The 15,405-nt window shown below is 46.9% G+C and overlaps 1 protein-coding gene across 4 annotated transcripts in view; it reads right to left on the bottom strand.

Annotated features, from left to right (window-relative positions):
- Positions 1-4,889, bottom strand: part of rab11fip5 (RAB11 family interacting protein 5 (class 1)) — a 28,065-nt gene extending 23,176 nt beyond the window's left edge. Inside the window, exons 1-2 of one of the 4 annotated variants that reach the window (XM_031905109.1) lie at positions 4,563-4,889; positions 3,082-3,512 (exon numbers count right to left, since the gene is read on the bottom strand). In XM_031905109.1, coding sequence (XP_031760969.1) covers positions 3,082-3,437 — 356 coding nt within the window. In that variant the 5' untranslated portion in view covers positions 3,438-3,512; positions 4,563-4,889. The remainder of the gene's footprint in view (positions 1-3,081; positions 3,513-4,562) is intronic. The other 3 variants (XM_031904900.1, XM_031905505.1, NM_001097182.2) reach the window with 3 other exon arrangements.
- Between the last annotated feature and the right edge of the window lie 10,516 nt (positions 4,890-15,405).

The raw sequence follows: 15,405 nt of genomic DNA, 5'->3' as shown, positions 1-15,405 counted from the left end.
AAGAAAGCAAATCTATTTCATAGCCGGCACATTCCTCACAGACAGCATAGAATTCTGCAACTCCCGCCCAGCAAATTCATGTGCCTGAATCCTGCTCAGAAGGAGCAGCCCTGCCCATATAGCTGAGGGGTATGTGGGCCGCCCCACTTCTACTGACAGGGATTCATGGGAAAGGGATGAGCACATATCTGCCTTACACAGTTCAAACATATACTTGCCCTTCCTCTCCCAAGGGAAGGAGATCTCCTATGCACAATTAGGGGTTCCAGTTAGTAGCCAACACGCCACACATGCACCATATTCCAGGCAGAAAGACTAACAAACCCCTCTGTACCATAATTGGCCTGAGTAGACCATTAAAAGGGTTAATAACAATATGAGCAGATTTTATTCCTAGGCACACAGTCAGCAAATGTTGGGTTCAGCTACACACACTGAATATTCAGTAATCACAAGGAATCTACCAACAAACCAACAGCTCACCACCTCCTCCCCGCACCACACACACACACACATTTTTATTCCAAACCCCTTTTAATTTACTGGTACACAACCCACATGGGGGACAATATTACTGTTGCTCACCTTACATTCATACCTTTCCTTTAGCCATAATAAACATAATACTAATGTGCATGGAACTTATTTCTGGGGAAGGACTAATCCACTGCACACTTTGTAGGGACAGCACAATAAGGCAAATGGCACAGGGGTATTTGACCACTGTATGGCAGAGGTATTTGAATGGTTTTGACTTACAGGTATTCAACTGAATGGCAGTGGCCTTTTTTCTCTGTGCACAGCTGCAGAAACAGGAGTCCTTAGCCTGTGGGCATGTATCTAAGGGCAGGCCGATCTCTTATGATCTTGGGACAAAAAGGGGAAATGTTCCGCTTGAAAAAGTGCTCTTAAATTAAAAATACACCGTATTTGCTTGAAGGGTGTGCCCCCCTTAACCATTTAAGCACTGACAGTCTTTGATCATACAGTGTCTCTTGTAAACCCAAGCAGAAGGACTTGATAAGTCTGTATATACAGAATGGAACAAGGGCACCATGCAGAGAATATCCCTTTAATCTCAAAATTTTATAGAAAGAACAACATGTTTGCAGTCTGCTGAATTCCAATAGGACTCCCACCCCTCCCAAACATGAGAAACATGAAAGGAAACGAGTGCAGGTTTCGGTGGAACAACTGCAGGCTGAAAGCAGAGACTCGTCTTGTGAGCAAGCTGGCGCAGGCCCTGTAACGCACACCAGCCTGAGCAAACACAGCCAGCCAAAATAGGCCCCATTCCTGCTCTCTCACAGGGAACGAGGGCACATACCCAGGCACGGGACAAACAGGGCTGCTTTAGATAACAGACTTACGCTCCACTGCCTCCTCTATGATTTAAAGGGGAAGTCCATCCAAGTTTTTGGTATAATGTAGTTGAGAAGTTACAGCTTATGAGGGACAATTAGCATTATCCTTAGTCTACTGAAGGTCAGAACAACAAGTTCCTGGAATCCTTAGTTAATTTTTTTTCCCCAGATATCATGCTAAAAGAGCAATCCAATAGTAAACACTTCAGTGCCAGCTCCCCCCCTAAAGGTGCCCATACACAGCCAGATTCCAGCTGCGGATTGGGGTCCTTCAGATTGAAATCTGCCTGTGTATGGGCACCTTTAGGGGGGGAGCTGGCACTGAAGTGTTTACTATTGTACAAGGATTGCTCTTTAGCATATCATATGAAAAATAATGATCAAATTAAAATGGCAGGTATATGGGCCTTCATCAATGAGGCCCAGGACCAAACGATCAAAATTAGCCCAATATTGCCCACCTTAGGTTGGCACATTGGAAGAAGATCTGCTCGTTTGGTGACCTCGCCACCTTTAGGCAGATGTTATAGGAGGAAAGATACCACCAAGGGCAGAACGGGCAATTGCACACAAGCAGTTCTGCAGCAGCCGTATCAAGTGCCCGATTGTTGGCAGCATCAGAAACCCTTGGATGAATCCTCCCCCAGAGCCTGGGTTGGTTTAGCTCACTTGACTGACATTCTTGCCCACCAGTGATGTCAGAAAATCATGTGGCCATGTTGTGACTGGAAGTGAAATTGCAGAAAAAGAATAGCGGAGCACCACGAGGATAAAAATAAAAAAATCAGTCTTTATACCATCAGCAGTAAAAGGCACATGTACATCCCAATGGACCTATGCTTTACGCGTTTTGTGGCATCCCCGCCACTTCCTTAGAAGCATCAGTGCACTGTGACTGGAAGGGAGTCACAGTGCTGGGCAACTTGAGCAATCACAGCACATACCCATACCTGGGGTATATAAAGGCTCCACATGTACTACAGGCAGGCAGAACCCAGACCCCCGACAGGGAAGCACAGACAGGGGCCCAGGTTCTCAGGCCCAGATTCAGATAGAAGCCATATTGACTAGTTACAGGGCCAGTTTGATTTCACTCTAGTTTCTGCATAGGAATCCTGACCTGAAGCTGCCATTATATTGCTCAACATACCCTGAACACTGTACTAGAAGGGCCTATAACACTGGATCTATAACAATCGACTTACCCTACAGGGTAGCAAGTTCTGCTGATTTTAGGATCTTCCTAAAGTCCCAAATATCTTTGCTTTGTCCCCACCCCCATGCCAGGCTTCCCTGCAGATTTCTATGGAGAAACTATAAAAGAGCCCTATTGCACAACTGCCTAATCCCTAACAGACTCACAAGCAAAGCAGCTGCCTCACAAGGTTTAGGTTCCCAGCTCTAACAAATTCTGGCTGGGCACAAACATGTCTGCAGGGTTATTGTTGCCTTTAGTTGTATATTACAAGCCAACTTACTGCGTGTTTCCCTTATATATAAGCACCTTATCGGTCTCTTGTCTTGATATATTACATGGGTGGGAGGCTGCCATATTGCTTCCCTCTGCATAAGCGAAAATACAAACATGGGAGAGAATATGGCACATGAGAAGGAAACTGGAGATTGCCTAACTTTGGGTATTTGGGCCAGTGATGACAGATATACTTGCTAGGTTTAACCTGCAAAAAGACAATGGTTACTACGGGGTACTACTCACTGGTTCCTCTGGGAGCGCCCTTCCTGGTAGACATGCTGCAGAGGGATGGTGACCTGCCCCAGGAATTGGTCCATACCAATAAGTGCCCGGTGCATGACTGTCAGCTGAAGCTCGCAGTTCTCTGCCCTTTCCAAGGCCCCGGGGGCCAGCTCGAAAGAACATTCCTCCTTCCATTCTGGGGAGCCCGGGCTCTTCTCTACCACCGATGTACTGTACTTCTCCCGGCCTATCTGGATCAAGGTGTAGGCATCACTGGTGCCATGTTTGCCCTTGGCTCTCAGCCCCCGCGCCTGCAAAATGGTCACCTGAACATGGGTAGGCAGCCAGCCCAATTCCGGTTCTGGCCGGAGAAACATGAGGAGCAGGGGTCAGCACTCAGTCCCAGGGAAGTGGCCCGGCATCGACTTCTAAAAGTGACAGAGCAGGGTTTTCTGAAATAAACAATGGCAACTTTACCAACCATGCCTTGGCCCACAACCTCACCTACACACAACTTTACTGTGACTACTAGCGGCCCCCTTACCTACATACAGGTTACAATGAGTACCTGTGCCACCCTTACAGTGAGTACCTGATCCACTCTCATCTACCCACAGCCTTAGTAAGTACCTGTGTTACCCTCAACTACCCACAGCCTTAGTGAGTACCTGTGTTACCCCCAACTACCCACAGCCTTAGTGAGTACCTGTGTTACCCCCAACTACCCACAGCCTTAGTGAGTACCTGTGTTACCCCCACCCACAGCCTTAGTGAATACCTGTGCCCCCCCACCCACAGCCTTAGTGAATACCTGTGCCCCCCCACCCACAGCCTTAGTGAATACCTGTGCCCCCCCACCCACAGCCTTACAATTAGTACTTGGGCAACCCCCACCCTTACAATTGGTACCTGTGCCCCCCCACCCACAGCCTTAGTGAATACCTGTGCCCCCCCACCCACAGCCTTAGTGAATACCTGTGCCCCCCCACCCACAGCCTTACAATTAGTACTTGGGCAACCCCCACCCTTACAATTGGCACCTGTGCCCCCCCCACCTACTTAACCTTAGAGTAAGTACCAGTACCACACTCACTGACCTAAAGAATAAATACAACACCCTGTACTTATAGTTATATTTAGCCAATGCAGAACCACACCCTATATCTAACATATACTGACCCAATACAGAACCACACCCATATCCCAATACAGTTGTAACAGGAACCCCCTCCCCATTAAAAGTATTAAGCACCCTGAAACCACAACTACCCTATGCACCTACATGTACTGTATTATCCTGGGTCCCCTATACACTGCATGTATATACCCTATGCACCCCATAAACTGCACATATCCTTTTAGCGCCCCCATAAACAGTATGTATGTACCCAAAGCGCCTATTTACTCTCTGCGCCCCCTATGCACCCCATACGTTGCCCCAGGGCTGAATGAGGCCAGTATTGCCCCAGGCAGTCTCCCATGCAGATCCCTGTGCCTCTCACCTACCGCAGTGCAGCAGCTCCGACTCGGCTGAATCAGTAGGCAGGCGGCCCGCTAGCAGGTCCGGTCGGTACGGCTGGGGGGATAGGTCAATAGGTAGCGGCCCGCCCGGCCCCTTTATCCCTGCGCTGCGATTGCGCCGCCCGGCAGATCAGCCTGATTGGTTGCGGCGGGGAATGCGGCAGTGCCGGGGCTGAGAGTTTGCAGGGTAAATCCGATAGGCACCCCCCCAGTGTCCCCCCAGATCCCCTCGGCTCAGTACCCCCCAGTCAGGGCTGCGCCAGGCCTCCCCATGCCGGGCTGCAAAGTAACTTTGTGTGTCTGGGGGAGGAGCGGCCCCTGCAGTATTGGGGCAGGCAGGCAGGCAGGCAGGCAGGCAGGCAGCTGCGGAGAGACAGCCTATTAGGGAAACCTCCCCTGCTGCTTACTGCTCCCTCCCCAGTCCGCAACGCTCTCTCAGCTCTGCCCTGGGCTCTGGGGGTCTCAGCTCTGGGGGTCTCAGCTCTGGGCTCTGGGGGTCTCAGCTCTGCCCTGGGCTCTGGGGGTCTCAGCTCTGGGCTCTGGGGGTCTCAGCTCTGCCCTGGGCTCTGGGGGTCTCAGCTCTGCCCTGGGCTCTGGGGGTCTCAGCTCTGGGCTCTGGGGGTCTCAGCTCTGGGCTCTGGGGGTCTCAGCTCTGCCCTGGACTCTGGGGGTCTCAGCTCTGCCCTGGGCTCTGGGGGTCTCAGCTCTGCCCTGGGCTCTGGGGGTCTCAGCTCTGCCCTGGGCTCTGGGGGTCTCAGCTCTGCCCTGGGTTCTGGGGGGTCTCAGCTCTGGGCTCTGGGGGTCTCAGCTCTGGGCTGTGGGGGTCTCAGCTCTGCCCTGGGCTCTGGGGGTCTCAGCTCTGCCCTGGGCTCTCGGCTCTGGGGGTCTCAGCTCTGCCCTGGGCTCTGGGGGTCTCGGCTCTGCCCTGGGCTCTCAGCTCTGGGGGTCTCAGCTCTGCTGTGGGCTCTGGGGGTCTCAGCTCTGCTCTGGGCTCTCAGCTCTGGGGGTCTCAGCTCTGCTCTGGGCTCTGGGGGTCTCAGCTCTGCTCTGGGCTCTCAGCTCTGGGGGTCTCAGCTCTGCTCTGGGCTCTGGGGGTCTCAGCCCTGCCCTGGGCTCTGGGGGTCTCAGCCCTGCCCTGGGCTCTGGGGGTCTCAGCCCTGCCCTGGGCTCTGGCGGGTCTCAGCTCTGCCCTGGGCTCTGGGGGTCTCAGCCCTGCCCTGGGCTCTGGGGGTCTCAGCTCTGCCCTGGGCTCTGGGGGTCTCAGCTCTGCCCTGGGCTCTGGGGGTCTCAGCTCTGCCCTGGGCTCTGGGGGTCTCAGCCCTGCCCTGGGCTCTGGGGGTCTCAGCTCTGCCCTGGGCTTTGGAGGTCTCAGCTCTGCCCTAGGTTCTGGGGTCTCAGCTCTGCTCTGGGGGTCTCAGCTCTGCCCTGGGCTCTGTGGGTTTCAGCTCTGCCCTAGGTTCTGGGGGCTAAGCTAATCTGTGTTTGAGGGTATGAGCTCTGCCCTGGACTCTGGGGAGCTAAGCTCAAATGTGTGGGAGTGGGTCTCAGGTCTGCTCTGGGCTCTGGGGGTCTCAGCTCTGCCCTGGGCAATGTGTAATGCTGCAACTAATGGCTAGTAGCCATTATCATTAGTCAAACTGCCTGACATCCTTAGCAAAAGGAGGCCCTGGCATTTCAGGTACAGAGAGGCCCACACAGCCCCCCACCAGACCACCAAATAATGACTGTCTGTGGCATCTTACAGCAGCCCCAGTATCCACAGATGTCCAGTCCGGGCCTGATGTGAGCACATACATGAACTAAAATATATTTAGCACTTTATTAAATCCCTCCTCCTTTATTATTCATGTAAGTGACCCCCCCAGAGGAAAAGGGGCTGCTGTGCTTTACAGACCACAAAGCTGCTAGCCCTTTAAATAAGGCTGTACTGTTATTCTGGGGTGCTTGGTGGGGTTACCTGCTGCACTTTAATGGGATCACTGGCTGCACTAAGCAACCCACGTATATATCACCCACACTTTCTGCTTAGAGACTGAACCTCATTGATTTCACTCAAATGACCCCCCCCCCCCCCCCATCAATAAGGAATATTGACTCCCTCCCCCTAAGGCTCTTTTGCTTAGCAAGCCTGTTTCCTACCTTACAGCACCCTACTAGTATGGGGTCCCCAGTGCAGCACCGTTTTATTAAGGGGATCCTTTGTATGGCACCCTTTTATTTCTGCCTATGACTGAGCTGCATGGTTAGCTAGGGTGACCAGTTCACTTGAAAATTCAGGGATATGTTTAATAAATGCACGTTGCATGAAAAATAAACTGCAACTGGTGCAGCCCTGCTGGCTGGATTTTTTAGTTGTGTCCCTGAATTTTCAAGTGATGGGGTCACCCTACAGTTAGCCCAAGGGGAAGGTACAGATTGGACAGATGGTGCTTTGCCATTTTGCTTGCAATCTTTTCTGCAAATCTAATCGTTCCTATATTTTTTAGTTTTCTTCCCTGTTAATAACATTGGCATCTGATATTCATTACATCTCTAGGGCAACTCCCTGCAACTCTCATTAGTTCAGGGGTCACATGTGACTCTTGCACTCAGGATGGGCCCTCGCCGTGTTAGTGCATGAAGGGTATTGCAGGAATATACTGTATATATAATATAGAGGAGGGGTGAGGAGCTGACAGATGGCTTCTCTAACAGAGCTTACTCATTTCAGGTACTAATGACAAGCTGGGGAATAGGACTCACTCACAAGTGTCCAACCCCCAAGTACAAGGCCCTCCAAGTGGAACCTCTGTGGGATGTACCTACATTGCATGTGGCTGCCCACTAACTACCCTGATCCCAACTCTCACTCCTAGAGCCACCTATAACCAATCTGTGCTCCAACTAACCATTCCCACTGAGGCCTACTTACCCTACAGGCTCTTGCGTACCATCCACCTCCTCCTGCAGGTAGGGATCCATAAAGGCCAAGCACACAGCACCTTTTCCTAATAAAGACAAGGGAAGTCTTGACACCTCCTGAGCAACTATACAACTACCAGGATATACTGGAACAATTCCCCCTCCCTTATGGCAGTGATCCCTAACCAGTGGCTCGGGGGCAACATGTTGCTCACCAACCCCTTGGGTGTTACTCCCAGTGCCCCCAAACCAGGGAGTTATTTTTGAATTCCCGGCTTGGTGTCAAGTTTAGTAGGAATAAAGACCATTTGCCAAACAGAGCCTCTTGTAGGCTGCCAGTCCACATTGGGCACCCCTTTCCAAACTTTTTTCATGCTTGTGTTGCACCCTAAGTTTTTTTTTACCTTGAAATGATGCTCACGGGTAAATATGGTTGGGGACCCCTGCCTTATGGGGACTGTCTGACATAAGTGACCCTTCTAAACAATTTATGCAATATTTTGGGCTAATCGGCCACTGTCAGTGTAAAAATGTAAAATGATGCTGCAAACCTATGCCCAGTCCCCAGCACAAATACGGCCAGTGGGTGGCATGCTGTCCCATAGTTGCTTGCCACCCTAAACTTGGAACTTTCCACAAATCTGGCTCTGCCATAGTTCTAAAGGTCCCCATACACCTTAAGATCCGCTTGCTTGGCAATGTTGCCAAGTGAGCAGATCTTCTCCCGATATCCCCTACCTACGGGTGGGCGATATCGGGAGAATCCAGGCTAAGGCCCTGGGGCCAAACGATCGAATTATAACGACGGGTATAGGCAAAGTCGGTCCGAGGACCACATCAACGAGCCAATGCGGTCCCCGATCCGACTAGATTTTCTAACCTGCCCGATCGAGATCTGGACGATTTCAGGCCAGATATTGGTCGGGCAGGCCCGTCGGTAGGGCCCATACACGGGCTGATTAGCTGCTGAATCGGTCTAAGGGACCCATATCGACAGCTAGAATTGGCCCGTGTATGGGGACCTTAACCTTGTTTCACGGCAAAAATGCCCCTAATCCTTAGTGGTGGTGGTGGGAGGTGGTGGAACCCACTCTGTGGCCCTTATGCTGATGACAGACTATAACAGGAGCCTTCTGTGGGTACTGTGAGCTATACCAGAATTGAAAGGCCACAGGCTGGGCAATTATACTATAAAGTGTTATTTTTACCATTTCGCTGTATTCTGTCCAGCCAATATAGTCACTATAAGCAGAGCCCTGATCAGAATAACCTCCATGCGGTTGGTGGCTGATTTGCTGCCAACCCCTATCCACCCATGGAAGCAGCCTGACACAGATGCGCCTGCTCGGATGGAGGGAATTTAAGGTGAGCGAGACAGCCGCTCCACTCCGAGTTGTCTGGAAACCTCCTCCCTCCTGTTTTCCTCCGTTGCCGCGTTGCTTTCCCAAGGAGAAAGAAACAGTGCGATTGTATTTAGCCAATAATCTACTTTAATTAAGTAAAAGTTTCTTCATTAATATTACTAAAGTGCGCTGCGAGCAGATGGCTGCGTATACACAGCGTGGCACAACCGTGATTAATAACTGTTCTAGCGTGTTCTCTGATGGGAGCAATTATACAACATGACTGACTGGCGGATTCAAGGTGCTGCCTGATTCGCTGCCAGTAATGGGGCCCTGTTGCATAACCAAGCATTGAAGGGCATCTCTTCCCAAATATGTTTTCTTGCATAATGAAACAAAATGTCATTCTAATAAACAGTATAATAAACAGTATAAAGCAGTATCTATCTCTTAGTATTCTCTTCACTGCTTATTCTGACTGCTCGCACCATGCCCTAAACATTTTTTCACTTATCAGCTCCCTTCCAGCCAACTCCAGTTCTCCAAAGCCTTCCATGTTCTTAACAGATCTGAGGCATTGTGGGAATTGTAGTTTTGGCTGGAGGAGAGCTGATTTAGAATTTCTGTTCTGCCGCCCGACTTCAATCTCAAGTTTAAAATGTTGGTTGCTGGGGTCAGTGATACCTAACAACTAGAAAGCAGGTTAGACACGGTCGACTAAGGTTTAGGTTCATATGACGGCAGTGCGGCTATAGCACTTAGATCTTGGGCTACACTCCTGTGGTTAGATTTTCCTGCAGGGGACTGGTTGTTTGGAAAACATGACCTGCCTTACAGAGGCAAGAACAATGTTTGCTATTGGTTGCCCAGATCATTCCTGTGCAGTTCAGGTATTTGCGGTGTTATTAGCATGGTATGTGCCCACAGACTGGCATTCCTCCCATTCTCCTGTGCAGCTTTTGTTCTACAAATCAGCTTGGGTCATGGGCCGAGGGTTTCTGCCAATCGACCGTAACTTGGCATTCCTGCCAGGCAGCAGGGGGTTGTGAGCCAAGTAAGGAGTGCCAGGGCGTTTCCGCTCTCCAGCCCCTTTACAGCAGAACCTTATAGGAATCCATGTAGCTGAGACAGAAGGCAGGCTGGGACAAACCTATTCCCTGGGAGAACCAGACAGATCCAGGAGCAGCCAGGAAATCCCATTCAACATTTCATTATCTCAATCAGAATGTTTAATGCCCCCGATTTGCCCTAGTCACTGCCATTTACACCCCTGATCCCTCCAAAAACCACATAAATTTGTGTAAGCCCCTCCTCTTTTGAGCTCAGTAAATTAGGACCAGTGGCAAAACTAGATATTATTCGCCCAATTCAGTTTAGGGCCCCAAAACATTGGTAAATTGACCAATTATACCAAGATATACTGAAACTGTCCTTTAAATAGGGCCTTACTGGGTCCTATTTTGTTCCATAATATCCTTGTAATGGACAAGAGAGCCCTTTTTATACTGCTCCCCAAATATATATATATACAGGTATGGGATCCCTTATCCGGAAACCCGTTATCCAGAAAGCTCAGAATTACGGAAAGCCTGTCTCCCATAGACTCCATTTTAATCAAATAATTCAGAATTTTAAAACGGATTTCCCTTTTCTCTGTAATAATAAAACAGTACCTGTACTTGATCCCAACTAAGATATAATTACCCCTTATTGGGGGCAGAACAGTCCTATTGGGTTTATTTAATGGTTAAATGATTCCCTTTTCTCTGTAATAATAAAACAGTACCTGTACTTGATCCCAACTAAGATATAATTACCCCTTATTGGGGGCAGAACAGTCCTATTGGGTTTATTTAATGGTTAAATGATTCCCTTTTCTCTGTAATAATAAAACAGTACCTGTACTTGATCCCAACTAAGATATAATTACCCCTTATTGGGGGCAGAACAGTCCTATTGGGTTTATTTAATGGTTAAATGATTCCCTTTTCTCTGTAATAATAAAACAGTACCTGTACTTGATCCCAACTAAGATATAATTACCCCTTATTGGGGCAGAACAGCCCTATTGGGTTTATTTAATGGTTAAATGATTCCCTTTTCTCTGTAATAATAAAACAGTACCTGTACTTGATCCCAACTAAGATATAATTACCCCTTATTGGGGCAGAACAGCCCTATTGGGTTTATTTAATGGTTAAATGATTCCCTTTTCTCTGTAATAATCAAACAGTACCTGTACTTGATCCCAACTATAAATAATCCTTATTGGATGCAAAACAATCCTATTGGGTTTAATAAATATTTTATTCATTTTTTAGTAGACTTAAGGTATGGAGATCCAAATAACAGAAAGACCCCTTATCTGGAATACCCTTGGTCCCGAGCATTCTGGATAACGGGTCCTATACCTGTGTATATGCAGTATATATATATATGTATATATAGAGAGGGCAGTATAAAAAGGGGTCTCTTGTCCATTACAAGGATATTGTGGAACAAAAAGATCCAGAACTACATTAATAAAGGGAATCTAATTCATAAGGATAGGCTAGTAAGATTGGGATTGGTTATAATAGGCAAATGGTATTTAGATCACTTATAAATAAATATCAGGCACCGCCCCACATTCCATTCTCCATTAATTATTGTTTAACCTATGAAACACTGGGCTCGTCTTGCTCTGAATAAAACCCATTAACTCACAATTGCATGTACTGCTTGCAGGCGATCTATTAACCCACCATTAATTCTGCGTAAATACGTGTGTGCCCAACACTCGGGAGCCAGGAGGTCCTCTCAAAATATGTCAGTAATATGAGTATTTAATTCATAATAGTGCAGCTTAATTAGCATCTAATTAGGAGGCGGCAGCGAGATCAGCAATAATTGCATTGCAAACACATTAGGAACGAGATCGGCCTCTGTTTGCAAAATGTCAACTGTGTATTATCTCTTCCCGTGTCTCCCTGTATAGAGCCGCTCCCTCTGCTTCCCTGCAGTTAGTCTCTTTTTGTTTTAATATTCAGTGTTATGTATAAACAGGTTACACATAATACGTCATGGGGTGGTGATTGGGATATAGTTGGGAAAATGTACCCCCTATAGTAAATTATAAATTATGTATTATAAGGGATAATGTACCCCCTACTGTAAATGATAAGGATATTAGCAGTCACTGAGGGGTTCTGTGCCCATATAAAGGCACAAGGCTGCAGGCTGAGTTATACAGGGAACTCTGAGTATCACTCATGTATTATAAGGGATAATGTACCCCCTACTGTAAATGATAAGGATATTAGCAGTCACTGAGGGGTTCTGTGCCCATATAAAGGCACAAGGCTGCAGGCTGAGTTATACAGGGAACTCTGAGTATCACTCATGTATTATAAGGGATAATGTACCCCCTACTGTAAATGATAAGGATATTAGCAGTCACTGAGGGGTTCTGTGCCCATATAAAGACACAAGGCTGCAGGCTGAGTTATACAGGGAACTCTGAGTATCACTCATGTATTATAAGGGATAATGTACCCCCTACTGTAAATGATAAGGATGTTAGTAGTCACTGAGGGGTTCTGTGACCATATAAAGGCACAAGGCTGCAGGCTGAGTTATACAGGGAACTCTGAGTATCACTCATGTATTATAAGGGATAATGTAGCCCCTACTGTAAATGATAAGGATATTAGCAGTCACTGAGGGGTTCTGTGCCCATATAAAGGCACAAGGCTGCAGGCTGAGTTATACAGGGAACTCTGAGTATCACTCATGTATTATAAGGGATAATGTACCCCCTACTGTAAATGATAAGGATGTTAGTAGTCACTGAGGGGTTCTGTGACCATATAAAGGCACAAGGCTGCCTATATAACAACCAAAGCGCCTATTAAAATCTATACCGTGACACCGCACTATCACAGCTCATATCTGAGTATGAAATGGAATTATAAAAACATAATGTGGCCCCTTATAGGCAGACAGGTAGTGACTGGCAGATCTGCAACAGAGCAATGAATATTTTAGCAAAACCTAATCCCATAATGATCATAATTAGCCAGAAGATTGCCCTAATAGCCACTCAATGTGCAGCCTAGAACTCATTGGCTGTTATTATCGAAACCAACAAATGCTTTATTTTCCTCACCCCTGGAACTTGTTATTATTTTGTCTTTTCAGTGTATTAGGTGCTGGAAGAAAACAGAGACGCAGTAATAAAGCAGGAATTTAGTAGAATGGGACACCCCCCCGCCCCCGGTGCCTATAAATGCAGTTAAATGGTAACGATATATCCGTAGCAGAACTATTAAGTGGCTTTCCACTATAATGAATGACAGGCAGCAAATAACTGTTACTTGCATGGAAGGAGAATCTCTCAGGGGCCACAAACGAGCAGCCTGGCTTGGCCAATGGATCCCAGCCCTCTGCCCTTGGAGTCGGCACTGAAGGAGAGTCCAAAATATTCACAAATACTTACAAAATTGTTTATTTTTCTCAATAACACCATTAATCACCCACGTACAGTAAGGGTGAGCTTCTCTGTACAAACATGGGGCCTCAGTGCTGTATACAGTATGGAAAAACACTCCATGGTCATTCATTTAATCACTTCCAGTCTGTTTATAGATCCTTCTGTAGAAATAGCTATTAGTATCTTAAAGGGAAACTATCCCTTGTCCCTGAAAATAATCTGCATAGATCACTGAACGAGGTTAATGCTTAAAAAAAATAGATTTATGCCGACTGGATCACTTTACTACTGGAAAGCAACACATCCCTATTTAATCATGTGCCCAGTGTCAAACATGAATGCCTGTATGTGATAATAAGGGGGGACACAAATCCAGCAAACTGATCCCCTATAATAACAATAATAACAATAATAATAATAATAATAAAACATCACAAAGTGACAGCAGATCAATCACTTGCTTAAAAAGTTTTAATAAATGGGAAAATACACCCTAGTTATAGGTCGGCTATTTTCCTGTAAATGTTCCTTGCTGACTGAAATTGAATTTAAGACCCCACCAAGATACACTTATAAACCCGCCTTATCCATTCATAAACCCACCTTATCTACTCATAAACCCACCTTATCTACTCATAAACCCACCTTATCCACTCATAAACCCACCTTATCTACTCATAAACCCACCTTATCCACTCATAACCCCACCTTATCCACTCATAAACCCACCTTATCTACTCATAACCCCACCTTATCTACTCATAAACCCACTTATCCACTCATAAACCCACCTTATCCACTCATAACCCCACCTTATCCACTCATAAACCCACCTTATCCACTCATAAACCCACCTTATCCACTCATAACCCCACCTTATCCACTCATAACCCCACCTTATCCACTCATAAACCCACCTTATCTACTCATAAACCCACCTTATCCACTCATAACCCCACCTTATCCACTCATAAACCCACCTTATCTACTCATAAACCCACCTTATCCACTCATAAACCCACCTTATCTACTCATAAACCCACCTTATCTACTCATAAACCCCCTTATCCACTCATAACCCCACCTTATCTACTCATAAACCCACCTTATCCACTCATAACCCCACCTTATCCACTCATAAACCCACCTTATCTACTCATAACCCCACCTTATCTTCTTATAAACCCCACCTTATCCACTCATAAACCCACCTTATCTACTCATAAACCAACCTTATCCACTCATAACCCCACCTTATCCACTCATAAACCCACCTTATCCACTCATAAACCCACCTTATCTACTCATAACCCCACCTTATCCACTCATAAACCCACCTTATCTACTCATAAACCCACCTTATCCACTCATAAACCCACCTTATCTACTCATAAACCCACCTTATCCACTCATAAACCCACCTTATCTACTCATAAACCCACCTTATCCACTCATAACCCCACCTTATCCACTCATAAACCCACCTTATCTACTCATAAACCCACCTTATCTACTCATAAACCCACCTTATCTACTCATAAACCCACCTTATCCACTCATAAACCCACCTTATCCACTCATAAACCCACCTTATCTACTCATAACCCCACCTTATCTTCTTATAAACCCCACCTTATCCACTCATAAACCCACCTTATCTACTCATAAACCAACCTTATCCACTCATAACCCCACCTTATCCACTCATAAACCCACCTTATCCACTCATAAACCCACCTTATCTACTCATAACCCCACCTTATCCACTCATAAACCCACCTTATCTACTCATAAACCCACCTTATCCACTCATAAACCCACCTTATCTACTCATAAACCCACCTTATCCACTCATAAACCCCCTTATCTACTCATAAACCCACCTTATCCACTCATAACCCCACCTTATCCACTCATAAACCTGCCTTGTTCACTTATAAACCCGCCGTGTCCACTTATAAACCCGCCTTGTCCACTCATAAACCCACCTTATCCACTTATAAACCCACCTTATCCACTTATAAACCCACCTTGTCCACTTATAAAGCCGCCTTATCCACTTATAAACCCACTTTATTCACTTATAAACCCGTCTTATTCACTTATAAA

The sequence above is a fragment of the Xenopus tropicalis genome, chromosome 1 (genome assembly GCF_000004195.4).
Source record: "Xenopus tropicalis strain Nigerian chromosome 1, UCB_Xtro_10.0, whole genome shotgun sequence".
Lineage (NCBI taxonomy): Eukaryota > Metazoa > Chordata > Amphibia > Anura > Pipidae > Xenopus > Xenopus tropicalis.
The sequence above is the reverse complement of the archived record's forward strand: the minus strand, read 5'-3'. Positions and strand labels throughout refer to the sequence as shown.